General features: G+C 42.9%; 1 protein-coding gene across 3 annotated transcripts in view; it reads left to right on the top strand.

Annotated features, from left to right (window-relative positions):
* The window catches only part of KDM4B (lysine demethylase 4B), an 85,090-nt gene that overhangs the window by 18,603 nt on the left and 44,365 nt on the right, over positions 1-22,122 (top strand). For all 3 annotated transcript variants that reach the window (XR_009820421.1, XM_062015205.1, XM_062015204.1), the window contains exons 6-7: positions 15,437-15,486; positions 18,699-18,802. Coding sequence is in view for 2 of the 3 variants with exons in the window: in XM_062015205.1 (XP_061871189.1) it covers positions 15,437-15,486; positions 18,699-18,802 (154 nt within the window). In the remaining variant the exon portion in view is untranslated. The remainder of the gene's footprint in view (positions 1-15,436; positions 15,487-18,698; positions 18,803-22,122) is intronic.

The following is a 22,122-nucleotide window of genomic DNA, read 5'->3' as shown; positions in this document are numbered from 1 at the left end:
TCTCTTTCCAGCCTGTCAGAGGGTCTGTTTGCCCAGCACACCTGATGCTTAGGCTCCCCTTTAGGCAGATGTGTAAGGATTTTGCAGACTCTCTGAGGGTGCCTCTGTTAAATCAGCTTGATCTCCAGAAACATATCTCTGGATTAGGAATGAAATGTGAGGTGTTCTCGTTTTAGATACCATCAGTTTCCTCCTTCCTCCTCAGATGGAGCCTGTTTTTATGCAGTGCTCATCCCCAGTAGATGGTGCCACCAGCACATCCTTTTACCCAAACCTCTCCCTTTCTTGCTGTGGTAGTTCCAGCACATCAGCACTCAAGAACTGGCTGCTCTAAGAGCTGCAGAGGCAGCTGATCCGAGGTTTGCCTCAGGGTCATGTCATCACGTCTTTCTCTGACCTCTCCTTTCATGCCTGGGTGTTAATCAGAATCACTTCAGCCTCATCTGCTTGCTTTCTCTTTTAAGCCCAGAGTAGAGGGCTATTGCTTATAAAAAAGAGGAATAAAACCAGTTTACCTTGGAAAGTGAAGCTGGTTACAGCAAAACATGATGGCAGTTCCACAGACTCTCACTTTGTGAGCAAAAGGTGGAGAACAGATGCTAAAAGAAGTATTTGGAGCCTGACCTAAGCTGTTTTCCTTCCTAGGAACCTCGTGCTGATGTTTGGTTTTGGCTTTTTTGGTGTAATTTGGGTCTTTTTTGTTTGTTTGCTGGAGGCTTTTTGAGGTTTGGGGATTTTTTTTCGTTGGGGTTTTGTTTTGAGTAGTTACAATTGTGTAAATCCTCATGGAATGGAAGGGTGAGAAACCCATTGCAGGAAGCTTTTGCCTCATCTTTACTACACAGTGGGTTTTTTTCCCACATGTTTCCTGTTGTTTCTGTGGGAAATACAGGTTGCAAACAAACCTCCAAAGAGTAAACCCCTGACCACCTTTGGTAGCATGTTTGGCTGAAGGGTTAAGAATTGGAAAGAAGTGGATATTAGAGATGGACAATTGTATCTGGCCAATGTCAGTTCTTAGAAGTTCCTGGTAGCTTTTATTTGTGTCCAGTCTTGTGAGGATTTTGGGGAGCTGCTGGGCATCAGCCCTTGCTGTATTCCCCTAAGAGGAGTTCCACTTGTTAAAGAGTTCAGTCACTACTGCTTGGAATAGGGAAGTCATAAAATCTTCTTGTGAAGGAGCTGCTGGTTAAAACCCAAGTGGGAGCCTGCTCAGCACCTGCTTGGGGTTGGGTCTGGTGGTTGTGTTTGGGGTGTTTTTAAAAGGTACTTTTACCCCACTTCAGAAGGAGGGGAGGATTTTTATCCAGCCATTCTGTATCCCTGTAGTTCCTTTATAGTAACCAGCTCTAGAAACCTCACACACTTGGGGGGAAAATGAGGCTTTTGAGGACAGACTATGTTTTGGGCAAAATGTTTTCCCATTGAGTGGAGTTTTCTCCTCTAGATGACAGTGTGTAACACAAAACTAGATGTATTGTGACGGGATGCCACTGCTGGTTTGGCAGGCCTCCCTGCTCTTCCCTGAAGCATAAGGCAAGAGTGTGCCACTTGCCCAAGTCGTTTCATCCTTGTTCTTCACTATGACAGCTTCTGTTAATGAGTTCCCAAGCTCTTCTGTGAGCAGTCATTGGCTTCTGAGGAGTCACTCTGCAAATACCCCTTTGAGCAGACCTGGAACTTTCCAGGTAGCTGAGCAGTCGCAGTCACCCCAGAGCTCAGCTGGGGGAGCTCTTGGACTTCACTGATGAAATTCCAGTGGTGCAGCCTGGCTTTACTCAAAGCTGGCTAAAACATTAGGTCTGTTTTTCTGGCACCACCTCTGTGGAAATTTCCCAGATTCCTTCATCCTTTTTATAGACTCTTTGACTCTGACAGTGATCATCTTAGAAGCACCTCAGGGAATAGCAGGAGTGTTGGAGAGTTACGAAGTCTACCAGGTTGGGCTTGAGCTTTAAAATAAGAGACAGAGTTATTGTTTGGCTGTCAGAGATATTTATGTAGTGAAACCAAGCACCCTGTATATTGGTAGTATTCAGCTTCAAAATGGTCTGTTAAAAACCGTAACTCCTTCATGTCTCATAAATTATCTTGGGCTGCTTTAATCCAGGCTGTGCAGCCAAAGCTCTGCTTTGCAGGGAAGGGCATAGGAGTGGTGAGAAGCCACCAGCTCTGTTTCCCTGTGATGAGAAAGGCTGACTGAGGTTGCCTCCTTGACCTCATTCAGGTGGGTTCTACAAAAGATCTGCATGTGTATTTGTTTTGGAGGAGGTGAAGTGTCTTGTCAGAGAGGTCTGGGTGATATGTTCAGAGCATGAGAAGTTACCTCAGTGGACAAAGATAAGGCTGAGAAAGGGATTTGTCTCAGGGATCAGGAAGGTCAGTTACCAGAGTTCTGTTTCATATGTGTCTTTCATTCCTGCCTTTGGAATTTTGAGCTATACCCCTTACAAAACATGTGCTTTGGGAACTGTTGGGATTACAGTTTAAATCAATGTGACTCAACAACTGAAGATGGCTTCCTTGTCCAACCCAATGAGCATCTGCTTGGTCATACAACTTCTTGATTACTGTGTGTCTCTGTCACTGCAGAGGAGTCCTGCTGCCCACACTTTCTTGTACTGTTAATTCCCATAAGCAGAACAGGCTGCAGCAATAGGAGTTGTCTACAGAGTTGTGTCCCTGGGGAGGCAGGCTCACAAGTTGTTCAGCACTAGGTGAAGTACTTGAGCAGTAAAGAGTCACCCAGTGATCAGGGAGAGGAAAGGAGGTAATGGGAGACAGGTATTTTTCCCACATCCAGTCTCATGAAAAGATTTGTCCATCCCTGTAGATTGCAACATGTTTCTTTCTTACATTCCATCTTCTTGCACTGTTAGATGTCTTCAGCCATCATGACTGCTGCTGCAGAGGTAGCCAGGCTGCCCCTTTCGGGTTGTGTTGCCTCGTGTTGAAGATGATCATCACTTCTGAGGTGCTGTGTCTCAGCGTATGCATCTGCTCCGTGTTGGGCTCACACCGTGGTTGTTGTTAGCTGGAAAGTCAGCCTGACAGGCTGAAGAGGTAGCAGGGGAGGTGTGGGCACTGGCCATCGAACACACCAGGAGCTGGGAGCTGTTGTGGAGCTCTGTGTTCAGCTGCTTGGGCAGGGAGCTGCCACATCAAGTCTCTTGCTTTCCTTCCCCCACAAAGTACAATAGAATGTCCCTCTCTCATTAATAGTTCAATCTCAACCTTTTCAAAGGCAGCCTTCCATTTTCTTTCAAAGTTTGAATGTGTTTTATTTTGCTGCCATGTATTAAACCTCTTGTGATAGGAGTTTTTACTGTATCAATTACATACATTATGTATAATTACCTTCTACATTCAGCTGCTGAGATCCAGAATGGAGCACATTGTCAAACGACACTGACAGAAAGCTGATCTCTCTAATGACAGCAGCAACACAACTGAATGCCAAGCCCAATACTTCATGGTTATGATGTCATTTTATTGAGGAATATGTGCATCTCAGCCCTTGCAGTTTCCAAAGCCTGTTTTTAAACACTCTGAGACTCCACCATCACTTCTTTTCATCTCTATAAAAACCTGCTGTACCTACCTGGAGGGGCTTCCCGTGGTAGGGAAATGCCAAAGGAAGCTTTCAATCTCCATAATGTGAATTTGATGGATGCACTTTGGAGGTAATAATGCCTCTATCTTGTTTTGTTAACACTGCAACACCTGACTGGGTAATAAGGTTATTTTTCTCAGATATTTTGAGTGATTCTGCAACTATTTAATCTGCCTTCTGTAATACTGGTGGGGTGTTGGCACTGTGTTCTTTCCCTCAGGAACTGGAGGTGTTAAACCAGAGTGACACTAAAGACAGTAATTGATTTTAAGTGTTTCCTTATCATGATGGATGTTTAATCCCCTTCAATTAAAACAGGGAGCCAGCTTTAGCTTTTCACTTACACGATCTCCTCTCCAAAACGTTCTGTTGCTGAGAGTGGATCATGCCTAATCTATTTGACTTTGATATCACAAAGTGTGCTTTATGCCAGAGCAGCAGTTTATGTGGAATTAAGGACAAATTACCAAAGGAACTTTAAAATAATGTGATTAGTTGAGAGTACTGGACACAAATAGAGTTACATTGAGGAAAAAAAAAAGCACCTCTGGAATTCTGGCTTGTGAAAGTCTCAAGATTGATTACTTCCAAGTACAGAGAGTTACCTGGAAATGTTGTTGCTTTAAGTGTTTTAGAACTGCTGCTTGCTTTCCTCCAGGCATCTCTTGAGGGTCCCTGGGCAGGGTGAGTCTGTGTGCAGGAGTGGAGGAAAACAAGTCCATGAGAAGACTTGCTTGTAACACCTACAGTGTAATAAATGTGTAGTGTCTGTAACTGATGTCACCATCAATAGGGAAACCTTACATTTTGTAGCAGGGATGTGATGGGGAGTTTTAAAACAAGACACAGTGGTTCCCCAGGGCTGGGATTGTGAAAGGGTTCTCTTTATTCTGGCTAAAAGCATATACAAAAGCAGCTGCAGATACGAAGTGCTGAGGATCTCACTGCTGATTTGATTCTTCATTGTTGTCTTAGGGAGCACTGCAGCTGTCTTAGAACTCTTGTCCTATTCTCCCTGCAGGACAGATAATATTAAGCCCTGGAAAACGATCTTGGAGCAAGAAAATGACCCAATACAGTCATGGAGCTTAACTCTTCCAGCTTCCCTCGTTTGTTTTCAGTGCAGGATGCTGGGTTCTTATCCCATGTGGTATTCTGCACCATCCCTCTGCTTTAACACACTCTCACATATGTTGCAGTTTGTTTCAAGCTTGATGTAATCTCATTTAAAGCAGCTGGCTTTAGTGTCTGATGCTGAATGGTGTGGCAGCAGGGGGGAAGGGCCCTTGTCCCTTGCGTCATTTATTGCCTTCTAACTGTTACATTCCCTTAGGGGGCCATTGCACCAGGCAGTTGGATTGCTGACTTGATCAGATGTGATTATGAGTCTTGATTCTTGGGATCTCAGTAACCCTTCCACCCTGGAGATCCTCTGGGTTTCTTAAAGCTGGAGTCACATCTGTGTGTTGCCCTTGAGGGAACTGAGGACTCTGAAATTTGTTGCCCTGTGACTTCCCATTTTTCTCCATAAAGAGAAGTGGGGTTTTTTTGCTTCCAAGTTTTACTTTTCCTATTCCTTGGTGCTGGGAATTCAGAAGCAGATTGTGCAGCCCTTCTTCCTTCCCTCCATCCCCAAGGTCTGCATTAACCTACGCCAAGTGTGTGAGGTTGCCTCTCTCTTCCAGTGCTTGCACACGTCTGTGGGTTGTTTGTGTGTTCCACTCCTGACAGCAGAGATTTATAGGCTTGTTGGGGTGGAGTGGGAGAGAAAAGAGCCCATTTGGCTGTGATGGTCTCCTTGCAGCTTACAAATTTCCCTCCTGCCTCTGCTATCCCATGTAATCTGTTAGAGAGCTCTGCAGTTTTGGATGGAGAAAGAGCAGAATTTATGGTGATGGTTGATTTATAGAGAACTGCAACACCATTTGCTCTCAGGCAGATTTGGCAAGGCAAGACCCTTTTCTGTTGATAAAAGGGATGGAGAAAGGAACAGTGATATTCATTAAAAGAAATAAAAGGAAAGTGAGATAAAGTATGGCCAAGCAGAATAGCTGTTCACTCTCCTACCCCTTCCAAAACTGTTAGGTGGAAGCTGCTTTGGAACAGGCTCTGCTTTGAGAATCCATGTGCATGTTGGTTTGCTCTGAGATTGAGGAAAGGAGTGATATATTGAGATGCAGGGTTGCATCCCCCTGTAATTCACTGATAAATGAGAGCAGTGCAGCAGTGAGTTATTAATACAGCCTTTCAAGCTTCATATACTGCAGTCATTAGTTAATCAATACAAACTACACTGTACTACTAATATTGCAACAAGCCTTCCTCCAGGCTCCCCTCTGTTTGTCCTGGAGGTGGTGCTGTGGTTGAAGGATGTAAATGTCATTAGCAAGGGAACAAGGATAGTCTGCTTTAAAAATCCAAGGGATTGGCATATGTACAGAGACCGAATCTTGGGAGGCCAGAGTGGTTTTGATGTGGTTAAGTCATCAAGCCAAACTGTATGAAGAGTTATGAGCTCTCACTGGTGCTACGTGGATTATCTTCCCAATCAGGTGCCTGCACTTGGAACAGTTGAGGTTTTAGGAGTTGATGTTTGTTGTGTTTTATTGCACTGTTGTAGATAGATTATGAGAAGGTGACTTTACCAATGGTGTTCTGGGGAGGTAGAACCCCTGTGTTGCCTTTCTTTGTTCATCCTCATCTACCTTGGAGAGAAAATGCTGTGAAAATCGAGGCAGACTCTTGGACTGATGGGATCAACTGTGGAACTTGTCTGAGGAGGGGCTGCTGCTCTGGATTCAGTGTCCCTCCTCTTTTCATTTGGCTCTGGGCTGTATATGTGCTTCCCCCTCACCAAAGCCCTCTTCTCACTTTCTTACTCTTCTCTAGTTTCACTGCAAAAGGTGTGGTGTTGGTGTCTGCTTTTAGTTTGAGGCTGTGCATTTTATGTCCATCTTTAATCCCTGATTAGTGAACTTGTTGAAATTTTAAACCCTTAGAGGCTGGGACTCATCTGTGAGTTATTGTCCCTAACCCAGCAAAGTGGGCATCCTTCTGACCTATGGTTGGACCTTTCCATAGTGATCTCAGAAGGTGGTAATGCTGATCTATGGTCACATCCCCCTTTTTACAGCAGAGTCTTCAAGTGGGCTTCACTGACAGTGTGTTTAATGCAGGTACTGCTGCCTCAGCCAGCACTAATAATTCATCACAGCTCAGTAGTCCCAGTCTGGATTGAGAGAAGCACGTCTTTGATCCAAGAAGGCTCTTGCTGCAACTCATTCTTGCGTTTTGAAAGTGTCTGCTCAAAGCTCAGGCCTGATTTGAAATGAAGATCTATGGAAGTCTGACAGGATCACAGATTGGTTTTAATAACTGAGGCTTTTGAACAGTGCACTCTGCTTCTGAGACAAGATGGGAGGGAGATGTGCTTCCATGCTTCATATAACTCTTTCAGCCTGATCTGACTTGGGCCCTGTGGGAAAATGAGCTTGCAAATTCTGGCTTGGTATGGCACTGAAAGCAGGGGCTGGAAAGACCAGAAGGAGCCAACAGTGGTACTGCAGAGCTTTGTCCTTATTCACATTTTGTTAACACATTGGCAGAAGTCAGCAGGGATTTTTTTCTCTCCTCAGCAGAGAAAATTGACGTTGGGTGATGCCAAGTGCAGTACAAGTGTAGTTTAAAATAACAGAAGCCTATAGTAGTGGCAGTACTTTAATAGCACTCTGCTTGGTCTGAGTGCTGTGCAATTGTTAACTACTCAGTGTTCCAAGGAATACATATGCTGGCTTTCTATCCACTTAATTTCTAACTGCCCAATCCACACAACAAAGAGGATCAAGGAGAAGAAATAAAGGAAATGTACTAAAGTGTGTCACTGATGCTTATCACGTCTCAGCTATAACACCTCTAGCTTTGATGCTCACAAGAGCATAGGCACTAGCTTCAAAGTAGAGCAGTACTTTGAAACAAAACAACTTGATGGTTGAGGCCCATTAAACCTTTGGAGGTTTTTTTCCCCCCAAAAAAAGAGTGTGTGTGTTTGTGTGTGTGTTTGTGTGTGTGCAGGGGCATTGCACCTCCAGCACAGGGGTTTCCTAAACCTAAAATAACTTTCCTTGCTGCTGAGCAGGCTTCTTTCATTCTGCTGTAGGCAATTATTGATTTTTTTTCCCAGAAGCAATAAGCAAAAATATACATGGGCCTGTGCCCAGGAAAGGAGGCAGCTCTCCCAGGCCCCTGGGACAAGACAGGAACATCTGGGATCTCCCCTGGTTTCTTTTCCCCCTCTTTGTTTCTTGGGTTGCAGTGAGGTATTAAATAGAATAATTTAATCTTTGGTTTTCATTGTATTTCTACAATATCCACTACAAAAAGCAACCAGTAATTAATAATCTGATTGCCAGGTTGGGGAAATAAATCTGATGTGAACAGGTTTCAAAACAAATAATGGAGAATAGCAAGGGAATGGATATTGTAGTCATTCGTCTCTGTTGAATTGTACACTAATTATCTTCTTGGCCAAACTGAATGAATAAATGATTTCATAATGTTTTTCCCCAAACACCTTTTCTTAGTGAAAGACCCCCTTCATGCTGCTTATTCACTGCATGCAGAAGCAGGCTCTGGGTTGGTTTGGTACGTGTGGTTGCAGAGTCATTCCAATGTGATCTGTAGTTTTGTGCCTGGTGTTTGTTGCTGGGAGTCCAACTGGACTGGTACATCAATGGACTTTCCAAGAGCTGATGATTATTCATATGACACTCTGCTTTCAAATAGTATTGAAAAATTGCATTTGAGTTCTGGAGAAGTTTCCTTTTTGTGCATGTTGAGTTTTGGGTTAGTGAAACCTGCAGCTGCTGAGGTGGTTCGTGCAGATCTTGCAGTTACAGGTTCAGATTTAGCCTTGGGGGAATTGATATCTCTTGAAAAGCAGCATTTAAAAAGCTGCTGTCTAATGTCACTTCTGGAAACTAATACTTTAGTACTAATTCTAGCTCATGGCACATTGAAGGGTTAAAGAGTCTTTTAGCAATATGTGATAGGCACAAGTTAGGTTGGATCTGTAAGGATTTGATCCCAGCTCCAGAGTGACCTGAGAGATTCTGCCCATTGTTACTGAAGAACACTGAGAGCTTGGCAAAGGCAGGAGCTTTAGTTCCTTAAGGGCAGGAGGCATTTCTTCATCTTGTGCTTGGCAATTGGGTTGATAATTGGGCAGCTGAGCACATGGAAAAGAGATGTTAACAAGTGCTGAGAATGCTTACTGTTAGCCAGGCCCTTTCTGAGCAGATTTTGTCCCAATTTTCTCCCTGTGCTGCTTCCCAAGGGGTTGTGTTTGAGCAGCTGAGCAGAGCTCATTTTTCTCTCAGCTTTAGAAGATAGGTTGATTTGGTGTTTGTGTGGTTGTAATCTTGTACTGTCATTACCTGTTTACTCCTCACTATGGCTTTTGGAGCAGATACTCCCCAGCTTTTGTGTTTATCTTTCTCCCTATGTGTATTTCAATAAAAATGTCATTATTTGGAATCATTGACACTGCTGGTTAAAGACACCAAATTCCAGCATCTATTGTCTTGTAAAATGATCCATTAAAGATAAAACTGCAGGCACTTGATAAAGGTTCTTTCCTAGGAACAAGGAACTCTCTGATCCATGTGTGATCTTATCACCAAAGCATGTGTTTGCATTCTTGATGTAAAGAAAGGGACAGAGGAGAGAGGCCAGAGATTTGCTATTCCAAACCTTAAGAAGGGACACTGGATATTTAGAGCAAATTCACTGTGGGGTAACCTCAGTTATTGATGAGGGGATAATAAAGGGGATTGATTTCAGGCTTTCAACAAACTATGAGGGAGAGAGGGAAGAAGGGAGGTTAAACATGAAGGAAAGTGAAGCTGAGGAAAAGACAAGGGACCACGAAAGGGAGGGAAAGGGTAGCACTAGTGAGAAAGGAACAACCCAGTCTTGTTGTTGAAATACAGGCTGCAAAAAAGCTTTAAAAAAGTGTGGAAAACCACTTTTGTTGCCCTGAGCTTTGACACTAGTAGGAGATGTGGTATTGGAAGTGTTTTACCTTGTGGAAAAACGAGGCCTTAGGAGCAGGATATGAACTTTGCAAGTGAGGGCCTGTATGTAGTGATGGTTCTTAATGGCTTCTATGGGGTGATAAATATTCCTGATAGACTGAGGGGTTTTCTTTTGGAGGCATTGCTGCTGTCGTGGAGGCTAAAGATGTTGAAGGTCAGAGTTCAGATTATACATTTATGGACACGCTTTGTCTTCCAGAGATTGAAATAATAGCTCTTTATTCCAACTGTCATGCCTGAGGGTAAGTTGGCATTTGAATCTTCAAAGGGTCAGTGTTCTTGGCACAACTAAATCTGCTTTGAAGACAGATAACTAACCCCCAGCTTGACACATGGTCTTAGGCATTTAAAATGTGCTGTTCTCTTTTTGTTTCTGTTCCTTATTTCAGTAATTACAGCGTGTTAAACCGTGTGGGGCCTGTTTGGCCAGACCTTGTGCAGACACTGTGAAATTAACTTTCTTACCTTCTCACATGAATGGGACTGAAGTGACATTTCTGAAGCTTTGTGGTTGAACCTCCTCCTGCCCATGATGCCCAGTTTCTAGTAGAGAGTGGGTGAATGGGATTTAGTAATCTAATCACTGCTTAATTGCTCTGTGTTGGTATAAGGAGAGGCTGATGTGTAATGAGGTGGGGAGGGGAGGCATTGTAACTATCAAAAACTGTGACAACTGTAGTGAGAAAAGGGCTTGGAAGCTTTCTGAGGAGGTTGAACTAAGGGACAGAGTGGTCTGGTCTTCTGCTAGAGCTAGTGATAGCTTCAGGTGAGAACAGCTCCTCTTAAGAAGAGAGAAACCAGCAGAGAGGGTGTGAGCAGGCTGAGGAATACCTTTGTCTGAGTAAAGTTTTTAATAGCTTTCAGTGTCCTAGAAGAAGACAAAAGGGATTTGCATCCCTTCTGAAGAAGCAGAGCTGAGGACAGAATCTGAACTAGACTGGAAAGTCCCTGAAGAGCACCTGATGCCGGAAACTGCTGCTGCTGTAGTGAATTCCTTGTTATGTCACCTCTTAATGGCTTCTAGGCTGATACTTGTATCCCAGGATAGTCTGTCTGTTCTTTTCTACTGACACACTCGTTTAATTCTTAACTCACAAGACATTTGCTTATTTATTTTCATTGTTCCTGATAATAATTCTAAGCCATTAGAGGGGAAAATTGTACTCAGAAATGCTGTTTCACACTTTATTTGTTTGATGATTTAGAGCGATAGAAAATAGCACATTTGCTGGCTTTTATAGTCAGATAATTATCTGCATCCATCAAGCCATTCCAGGGGAATAAACAAAACACCAAGAAAATTACACTATTAATGACATCCTTTATGGCAAATAGGAAGGATCTTTCTCTTGTGTTAAGGATACAAAGGGGAACTGCCCAGTTAAAGTTACCTTAACAAAAGTAAGCCAGCACTGTGGGGAAATGATTCTCCAACACCCATGTAGCTTTGGCCAGATCTCTTCTGTGTGGTAATTACAGTCAGGGTCAGTTTTGCAGGATACTCAAGAACTCAAAAAAATTAAACTGGAGTAGAGATAAAAAAATGCTGGGATTAGATTTCTTGAAAAAGTTTGGAAGTTGAAAATCTTTCCCGTAGAACACTGAGTCCTCTATTTGCAGAAGGGATACTTAATCCATTTCAGGGACCTTCTCTTGTTCTGGTAGAGTAGGAAAAAGTAATTTAAAAGGGTCAGTATATTACTTTGAGATTGTTGGCTTCAGGGTAAGATGACATTTGAGTCATAGAGCCATAACTTTTATCAGTTTTATCTTGAGATGATTTTCTTCTCCCCCCCATTCTGTAAATCTTGTGTTCCTTGGCAAAGCAGCAGGACATTATTCCTGCTGTAATCCAACAAATTGCTGAATGGCAGCTTTTCAGGTTAAGCTTGGCCTTTTGTCTTGGTCAACTGCTGCAAGGCTGACCCTTGGAAGTACACACTTGAGGCATTAATCTCTTGGTTTGTTTGCAAGCCCAGTTTCTTGGATGTTTGATGTGTTTTAAGACAGTTGCTCCTTTAGCATTATTTACATAGCCTTTGCTTTTATTGGGGAGCCAGGTTGAAGCAGAAGGGATAGATTCTGCACTTGAAGCAATGGCTCAAGGTCAGCCTTTTTGGCACTGTCGTGTCTTGTGTTGGCTGTTGCAGATGTTTGCTCTGAAGCAGAAGTAGTCTATAAAAAGATGGTTCTTAAGGGCTGTTCAAATATTTATACTGCTACTGTCACTTCTCTTTAGGTTGTTTGGGACAATGGAAAATCTTTGCTCCACCTTTGCCATGGTTAAAAGGAAGTATCTGCTCGAGGGTGAATCAAACTTAGTTCAGCTTTACACTTAATTCAGTCTAGCTCAGGAGGAGGGATGTCACCAAACTGCTTCTGGCAACAGGGGTGAAGCACCAAGGGAGTTCTCAGGCTGACAGTCTCGACACAGCCCAGTTCATGGATATTCTGTTCTCTCTTTTGGCCAATTGAGATAAAAGGGGTGTATTGCTTGTTTTGAGGGTTTTTTTTCCTTCTAGAGGAAACCTACTGCATCTAGTCCTGGGCTGGGCTACTAAAGAAAAATAACCTTACTACAAAGTCAGGTATATAGCAAGTGATGTTACTGGGGATGCTTCACTGTGCATAATGCTGTTGGTTGTGTGTGGGACTAAAGATGTTCTGCTGTTGATCTGAGCCCTAGCCTGTGAGTGCAAGAGGGATGGGAACAAATCCTGCAGAGTGACAGCATTTTGTCAGTTCCCTCTGAAGATTTTCATCCCCAACAAGTGCCTGGTTGTGTTTCACAGTGAAGGCAGGAGGATGGTACCATAAGGTCGTACACAGAAGTCAGCCTTTCCTGGTTGTTTATATGCTCAGTAACAGTACTCCTCTGATTGCAGCAATCTCTAATCTCTCTGAGTTACCTCCATTGTTATTCTACCTCATAATCAATCATTTTTTGTCTAGATGGAACTCACTGGCTCAATCTGTGTGATACTTGCAGAAGCCTTCTGTTTCTCTTACTGGTTTTTAAATAGCAGCCCAAATTCTTTCTTTATTGCCTATCTTTATGTAAATCAGTCAGATCTGTGAGTGTAACTCAAAGCAGGGTTTGACCTACTTTTCATGCTCTTCTGCAGTTCATTGTTTGAATTCCTAGGAATGAATGTGTGGGGATATGTGGGCTCTGCTTCCTGAAAGACTGGCCCAAACAAAAAAGGTTCATTTCTAAAACTGAAGCCAACTATTACTAGCAGGCCACTCTGTGCTACTCTGATTTGTATGTTATTGCATATAGTTCTCTTCTATAAGCTGGAAATTCCTCTTCTCTTGCTGGTTTCTCTCCAAGCAAGTCTTTTTTCTTTGTCTCTCCGTGGACTGTTCTCTAAAGCTCAGCTTGGCTTTTTGCAGCCTGCAGTTTCAGATAACACAATAACCATGTTCCAATGTATTAAACTTTTAACATCCTCAAGATTCAATTAATCTTATCTTTACAACTCCCAATTACAGACAGTAATTAAGTGAAGGTTGCATTGTAGACCAGGGATATTACATTAATCATCAGCAGCCTTGTAGCCATAAATTAGTTCTTTCCCAATCCTTCAGTATTTTTCCCAGAAGGAATGGAATGTCTCATTTCCCTGTTTTAAGGGACATTAATCCCACAAAGGAGCTTTAGATCGGGATTAGGTTTATCACATTTATGTAAGTGATGAATGGTCTTTGTAAAATGAAAGTTACTGGCTTTGTCCCATCCAAATGAAATTGAATTGGTTGATAATTACACAATTTAAGGCACTGTCAAACTTTGGTCAGAGGATGTTGGGAATCCATTGCTGTGTTTATTACTTTGCAAGACTAGGTGCTCCACAGCATTCTCCCTTAGATATTTTAAAGCTGATTTATCACTTTAAATCGGCTTAATGTCTAAATCTTGAAACATCCTATGTATGATTTCTGTCCTTTGTTATCCTTTCCAACCTGCCAGGCCACAAGAGGTGCATTTTGGTTCTGTACTAAAGCAATATGGGATTGGACTTGTATCTGTTGCTCCTTACATTGATAAACTTTCAACTTGAAAATCTCTGAGAAGCTGAGCAACAGCCCTGGCTGCAAGTCCTGAAATCGGGTGTATTTGGAGAGATCCCATCCTCAGCAGAGCAATACTGTTCACCTGGTGTGTGCTTGACTGCTCTGATATCCTCTTTTCAGCTTGTTATAATGAGAGGTGATACTTTTGACATCTTTATTGGCAATACCCAAAGTAATGCACTTTTTATGATTCTTATTGAACACAATTCCAGCTGGCAATAAATGACAGTTTCCCAGATGTAAATCCTCAATAATCACCATTACAAAAGGTGGTAAGAGAAGCACGTTGAAGTTGGTGCAGCACTTCCACAATGATTTACAAAATCCCCCTGACATTATTATGTGTGTCATCATGTTAAACATGTTTTAAGTGTCTCACGGTGTTTAGTTCCCTCGTAAAAATCTTGGTTGTCTGCTTTTTGCTCCTGTGAATATTGAGGTAATGCAACTTCAGAGCAGGGCAGGTAACAAACAACTTTTGGGTTGAAAAAGATCCACTTGAAACGTTTCAGGTTTTTGTAAACTAGGAGCAGCTTTTTTTTTCCCCCCCAAGCTTTCTTCAAGTTGCTTTTTAATGTCTTCATTACATTAAAGCACATTGAAGTGTCCAAATTGCCTGTAAGAGAAGAGAAATTCCTTGTCCTTTGCTTTCTGGGGTGGCCTGAGTGTGTGTGCAGCAGTTGGAGCTGTTACATGCAGAGAGTTGCTCAGTGGAAGGCTTCTGAGTGCTAGAAATGAGCAGTCTTTGGGGTTTTTTTTCCCCTATTACCTATTGTATTATCTCTTCCCATAACCAGAGGATACCATTGCAGTGTGGCTGTGAGTGACTTTAAGCTGTTGATTTTGGTGCCAGACTTGTGTTTGATACTTTGGTCATGTGAAATAAAACCCATTCTCCATTTCACTGAAGCTCTTTTGCACTCTTTCTACCCCATTTCTAACAAAACTGTCCTTGAAAAGTGTAGAAGTTGTTCCCTATACCCTTTCCCTCTTGTTTTCCTCAGAAGAACCTGCTTTTTCATTCACCTCAGCAAGAGAATTACCAAATAGCTTCATATCAGACAATCCAATCCAGCATAGGTACAAAGACTGACTGCTTCAGCCCTTGGGAAGAGCATGTACTGTTTGGAATAAAATGACAAGTATTTACAGAGTTTTTCTTGAGAAGGTTTATCTTAATTAGCTACAGACATGCCAATGCACACCGACCCTCCTTCACACCACCTCTTCAGCCCATCCAAGATTTCTTGCCTGTTAATGTTTAGCACAGCCTCATGCTTTATCTTGCAGACATCTTTCCAGCAGAACACATTCCTGCTCTTCCCTGTACTGCTTGATTGATCCCTGTTCTTTTCCAGTGCTGTATCATCACTTTGCCCTCTCAGTTTTCCTCCTACCTTGTGAAGTCCTGTGATGCTGTTGAAAACAACTGCAGGGAAATCACACACATCATATAACACGTCTGAGGACTTTGACCCGTGTGTGACGTGTCACTCATACCTCTCCACACTTAGAACATCTTGGTGTTATTCCAAGCATGGATCCTAAGTGTGCTGTTCCAAAAGCTCTCACCACACTTGATTTTCACTTTTCCTTCACTGTTCTCATGTCAGAGTGATTACTTTTTGTTTCTCCTGTGTTCACTTTCTCCTAGGTATGCCATACCTCCAGAACACGGCAAGAGGTTGGAACGCCTGGCCAAAGGTAAGCTTTGCTTCCTCCTGTGTTTGGACAAACACGTGGGTGTATTCTCAGTGCAAACTTGAAGCATCCCAAGGGAGAATCCAGCCCTTGGTTTTGGAACAGATTGATAAAGGATTGGCATTGAACTGGCTGTTAAAATTTACTCTTGCAAGAGCTGCTTGATGAACCTGCTGCACTGCTGGAATAGCTTAACAGAAACCTTGTCATCTTGTCAGAGGGTTTTGCTGCCAGTACAAGTGTTTTCTCAAAGCCTCAATCTTCTGAGACACCACCACTCTCACTGAAACTGATGGCCAAAACCCTTGAATTTTGAAGCATGAAGACCAAATGCTTCCATGTCTGGGAAATGGGTTTAATAAGAGACACATCCTTCTCTTTCCTGTGTAACATGAGGTTTGTCACAGTGAGGTGAGAGCTGTTGCTCCAGTTGTGAGGTGTGCAGGGAAAGACATTTTTTTTCCAGGGAAAGGGAGTGGTGGAGACTGTTGTTTCTTCCTACACTGAAAATGTTCCATCCACAGTAGTAGCACTGATTGCTTTCAGTTGTAAGCAGGAAAGTACTTACAAATTCAGCAACAGCAGTCATGGAGAGTGACTACTGGAGTTCTCACTTTGCTCTGTAATGATGCACCCTGGATTTGGCTGCTTGCTTTTCATTCCAGCCCCATCCTCCTTCTCAGCACAACAAAGGCTATCTTAAAAAAGAGAGTGAGGAAAAAAAAGGCAAATAAAGGGAGAGAAACAGGACTGGCTTCAGCTGTGATAAACTTCCACTTCTCTCCAGCCTGGCTGTAAATTTTTTGGCCTTAAAAGCACCAACCTCAGCTGCCTGTGAACATACTTGTGTTTGAGTTCTTGCCTGACTACCTGCCAAGGTCACCCACCCCCAGCACGAGCAGCCAGTGCAGACGTCAGCGTCCTTGGCATTTCTGCTGATACCCAGTTGATAGTGCTGGAAGCTCCAGGGAAGGTGTCTGACTGCAGAAATACAGCTCTTTTACTCTGTTGCTGTTATGTGTGAGGGGTTTTTCTGTTGCTGTTTTTGTTCCTTTGCAAATGTTCTAGGCTCTGCCCTGCTAATAAAAAGGTTCCTGTCCCACAATAATTAACTCAGATCTCATCTTCAGTCAGGACATGTTTTAATGATATAGATCTGCTGTTGAAGTTAGTGCAGCAGAAGCAGGCAGGAAAAACCTGCAAGACTGGATTTTGATGCAAAATAACACAAAGTTGTGCTCCTGTTTTGCCAAAAGTAAGCAAATTCACAGCAATGGCATTTGGTGCTGACAGTCTGACGTGCTATTGACAGCTTCATACTCGGGTGAAAAAAGGGAGGTTGCTGAAGGAAACAACTCATTATGGAGAATAAATGTAGAATAAATGAGTATAAATGTCCTAGGGCATGGTAGGATTGTTTTCCTGTGCCACTGAGAGCCACAATCCCTAAATACAGATTATACTGAAAATTGCTGCTCACAAATGCTGCTTTTCAAAGCAACACTGCAGTCAGCTGCCAGGGTTTAGGAAAGTTACTTTTCCCTCTATTAAACAGCCAATAAATCCAGGTGACCTGTGCTCTGTAGAGTCTGGAACACCACACCAATGTCTGACATAAGTAATAGCAAGTCTCTTGCTGTTCGTAGCTTGTTTCTGAGCCATGTTGATGGTTGGCAAGGTCTAAACCAGAAGCAAATTACCAATGATCTCACCTTTCTTCTTGTTCTCTGTTGCTTTGTGACTTTTGGAAGTTGGAGTGGGTTAATATTCTGACAACTGCAGTGCCAACAGTACGACTGCCTGGGCATTCTCCCTGTCCTAAGCATCAGTGGTCTGTGCTATGAGGAAGTTTGCTATGGAGAGATGGATGTGCAATTAATATGGAAAATGAATAGCTGAGCTGTAAATGGGCTCACTGGGAGAGCTGCAGAGCCCATGGAGAGAATGTTAATGGGTTGCCATGTTATTGGTGCTAATCACTTAAAATGTGCTACTTTATTAGTAGCTTTAATGAGAGCCACTTAAACTGTGCATTAAAAAGAGGAACTGCAGAGAGGGATGACAGACTGGGTAGCAGAGAGTCATAACTTTAATCAAAATGCTTTTAGTCCAAAAATATAAGAAAAACTGGACTCCAGTAATCTTTCCACTTTCTGAAACCCCTTCCATTATGTCTCATCAATTAGTTTTGCTTCCAGAGCTTAGGTGATTTATTTTCCTAAATGAGGATGGTTTTTAATCCATATAAACACAGAATTTGTTATTGAGCTGCCCTCTTGGAGTGAAACACGTGCCCTCGAGGAAAATGGCATTCCATTGCTTGAGCTGACATTCCTGGGAGCAGTGCTGACATCAACAGGTTCCTTCAGTTCTTGCCACAGTTTCAGTATCTTCAGTTATTTGTGATTTAACAGCTTGATGTGGCTTTTGTAGCTGTGGTAGACACGAACACTTAATAGTGTTGAGATGCTGGCTGAGTCAGATTGGACTGTCTCTGCCAGAGATGGCAGTGGCCACTGTGGCCAGTGAAGGAGTGTCCCTCCTTCTGCTGCCTTCTGAGGGATATGTTTTGTTTCCTTTCTCCTTTTAACTGGTTGTTAACATCCATATGTTTGGGTTTTTTCCCCTTTGTGGGTTGTGTGTATGGCAGATTTGTCTGGAGTCTCAGCAGTTGTGTTACTTTCCCAGCAATACCGTGGCAGCTCCTCAGAGAAGGTAAAACAGGACATGGCAGGGCTTGGAGCAGATGGTCCATGCTTGTTACATCTTCACACAATCACAGGATCTTAAGGGTTGGAAGGGACCTCTAAGATCATCCAGTGCAACCCCCCTGTCAGAGCAGGACCACCTAGAGCAGGTCACACATCTGGCTCAGGGTTTGAGTTACCAGCCAAAACCTGGGACAGACAGGTTCTGTTTCTTACTTTGCTACTGAGGTTTTGGGCAAGATATTTGCTCTCAGACACAGAAGACTTAGATGCTAACTCCCAACTGGAATGGAATTTAGACTCAGTGCCTCAACATGCAAGATTCCATCACAAGGTTTACATGGTGTTTTAATGAGAGATGTGCTAATTGCTGCCATCTCCAGTTGTACTGTTTTGACCTACAAAAAGCATTGAGGCAGACTTTCATTTTGGCATCTTATCTCTGCTTAAATAATAGATTGGATGTAACATTTCTATAGTGATTCCCTCTCTGTAATGTCTCTACAGGCTTTTTTCCAGGGAGCTCTCAGGGATGTGATGCTTTCCTCCGTCACAAGATGACCCTCATCTCGCCCTCCATCCTGAAGAAGTATGGCATTCCCTTTGACAGGGTATGTACAAGTGATGCATTGAAGCCACTGGCAAGTTGTAGAAGTGCCCAAAGCACAGCACCTCTCTTTTAAGGAAATGATTCATCACAAGTCACTGGGGAGCAATTGGCTTAATTTCTAAATGCATTATTATGCCAAATGTATCCTATCATTTCAAACCAGGTGGTTGCCTGTAAATGAGGATTTGTGGTTTGGCAAAGGTACCTTCTATCAAGTGCTTCTCTTCATAAAAGCTTTCACTAGAACTATGTCAATTAGTTAGCCTCTCAGGTAGAGAGGCAAACTGTAGGACAGTTGCTGTGGCTTATCAATAGGCAGCATAACTCATTGGTAATTCTGAAACACAGACTTTATTCTGCTGGATCTGGCATGAACCAAGACCTGGAGTTAGATGTTGTGTAAGTGTTCATTCTCTGCTAAGCCACTAAGGATCCACGAATCTCTTAAGTCTTCTTATTTGAAATGAGGGGTCATGTTTATTTGGCATGATCATTTTAATGTGCTTATTCCTAAAATCTTCTGGCAAGAAGTAAATCTCCTCAGCCAGGCCTGCTTACAGCAGATTTAGGATGTGTGCAGAGTCAGTCAAGCAGCTACTGTTGCTGTGTGCTCCAGGCACACAGAGCCTGCCCTGTCAGGGTGTCCTGCCTTTGGATGTGGGAAATGGCATTGAATTGAGAGGTGCTGGGACTCTTAGCTCCAGAGGGAAGTGTCAAAGAATGCCTGGCTCAAAGTGTTTTCATCCTTCCCCAACCCCTTTGCAGCAGCATCTGTAATGCCACCTTTTTCTAAGCAAGAGCTGTTGAGTTCTGATCATCTAAATCTTTTTTTAAGCAGGGTTTTGTTAGAGTTAGTCCACCTGAGACACAGTGTAGCACCTGTTTGATGAGCCTGGTGCTTCTTCGAGATGGAAGTAAAAGATCTTGGTTCTTTCACAGCATAAAAACTGTGAATTCATTCAATTTACTGCTCCAGAGACTGTTTCATTTTTCCTAGTGGAAGGCTGTGATGAATGAAATTTGAAATGTGATCATCTGGCTTGTCAGACGAGTTTGCTGTCAGTGCAGGGGAGACTTGCACAAAGCAACGTGGTGCTTTGTGGTTCAGCATCAGTGGCTAAACCTGGCTCAGTCTGCACACCATGGTTGGTGCTGAGTTGTTCATAGAGAGCAACAAACCTTTTGTGGTTTTTATTCTTTTGGAACCTAATTCTCAAGTGTGAAAACCTGGGAACCTGCTGCAGGTGGCTGAAGGGGATAAGGAAAATGTCTGTCCCACAAAGATCTGAATTCTTTGGTGAGGAATTTCACTTCACAAGTGTCAGGGGAGTGGATGTGTGCAGCATGGGAGGTGTCTCAGTCTAATGCATAGATGCCTCTCTTGAGAAATGCCTTTTAATAGAAGAGGAACCCAACCATTTATCCCAACCACATTCAGAAAAGAATGTCAAATCTGTAGCTGGTGCAAGCTCCTGAAACCCATCAGGAAGAGATTTGGAGGAAAATGTTCATAGAACCTCTGCACCCACCCAGCTTGGTGCCATCAAAAACTTACTGAGTGTGCACTCAGTGCCCTCATTCAGATCATTCATAAAGATGCTAAACAAAACTGGCTCCAATGCAGATAAAACCAAGCTCTGTTGTGTTTCCTGAGCTGTGTGGTGACATGGATGGGATACAGAGTGCCTTAAATAAGGGAGTTTCTAATTTATTGCTTGGTAAAAAGTCTTCACCTGCATTGCTCGGTTCCCCACTATGAATCTTGTGATTTGTGATGTGAAGGTTGTTCACAGATTGATGTCTGGTGTCTCCTTGCTGAGTAAATCTAGAAATCTTCATGCTAAGAGTTTGGGTTCTTTTTGTCTGCTTAGTTTTTAGGGAAAGGCAGAGGCACCAGTGTACACCTCAGTGACAACGTTGATGTCATAACCAAACTTTCTTTTGTCAAGCAAGAGGGATTCTGAACATCCAACTTAAACAGAATCCCTAATCCTCATTTCCAGTATGTGGAGGGGAAGTGTGTGTTTTATAAGAGCTACTTTCTTCTCTGTGACACTCACTGGAAGGATGTTTTTACATTTAAAAAGGAGGAGGAGATCTCTTTAGTCTGAGCAGCCCAGATCTGAATACCTCCTGTCCTGAAATAGCAGCTTTTGAAGGAGGATCACTGTTATTCAGAAACAGTGAGCATGTGCCATTTTTCTTTAGAAACAGAGATAGGAGGCCTTCATCTAAATTCCTGGCAGATTTCAATGGCTGAACAGACATGCATTTATAACTCTCTAGAATGGTATTTACCCCTGGAAAAAAAGCAGCTGATCAATATGAGGGCTTTTTAATAATTAAAAATGTGTATTTCTGTAATCTGCTATTGATTTCTCCATTTATTCCTCAAGAGCTTGCAGAAGTCAGTAAATTTAGGGCTTTCTCCATGAGTGGCAGTTTGTGCTGGCTTCCCTTCAATAGTTATTACTTTTCTGCATGGCCTATCCATCATTTGGAGTGCTTTCTAATTTATCGTAGGGATAATGTTGACAGCAGTGACATGGAGGACATACAATGTGGGCTTGAAATGAAGACACCAGGATGTAGATTTACTGACAGAAACATAATCTTTCTGTCTTGTGAACTTAGCAATCTACCACTCTGCTTTGATTTACAGAGGGGGCTGGGTGGGAGGATGCTCCTTGAAGCCAAGTACAGACGGACTTCAGCACCTCTCATGCAGAAACGCTGCAGAAGCTTCTGGTCTTGTCATAGCTGGTTTCATTCTCTCTCTCTTCCCTTTTTGACAAATTATTCTGCCAGTGTTAATAACATTAGCAAGTTTAGGTGTCAGTCCAGCCAAGTGGGTAAATGTTTTAACTTCTCTCTGTGTACACTATCCCTTTGGACCCATCCCTGTGCAAGTTCTTGGAGATCTAAGTAGGTTCTGAACTGCTCTGGTGGGAGTTAATGCTGGTGGGAAGGAATCCAGAAGGAGTTGCATGGCATGTGACTGCTGTGAAAGGTCTGTCAGCACTTCTGGGTTGGAAAGACAGGCAAGGTCAGATTTTGCCTCTTTGCCCATCCACAGAAAGGAGGAGCTGTTGTGTGCTCCCAGGGCTGGCCTGGAAGGATGGCTCCAAGCATTGCTGTGTCACTGCCAGTGCTCTTATGATCCATGCCATACTGGAACAATTACATTCCTTTTTCCCCACAATGTCTTATGCAAATAAGACTTAAAAAGAGGATTTTGTAGAAGTGTTACAAATTGATTGGCCTCTGATTACAGCTGTGGAGTGTTTAACCCTCATATTGATAACACCCCTAATGCTTATT

This window comes from Colius striatus, chromosome 25 (genome assembly GCF_028858725.1).
Source record: "Colius striatus isolate bColStr4 chromosome 25, bColStr4.1.hap1, whole genome shotgun sequence".
NCBI lineage: Eukaryota > Metazoa > Chordata > Aves > Coliiformes > Coliidae > Colius > Colius striatus.
This window is presented reverse-complemented; position numbering and strand designations above follow the sequence as displayed.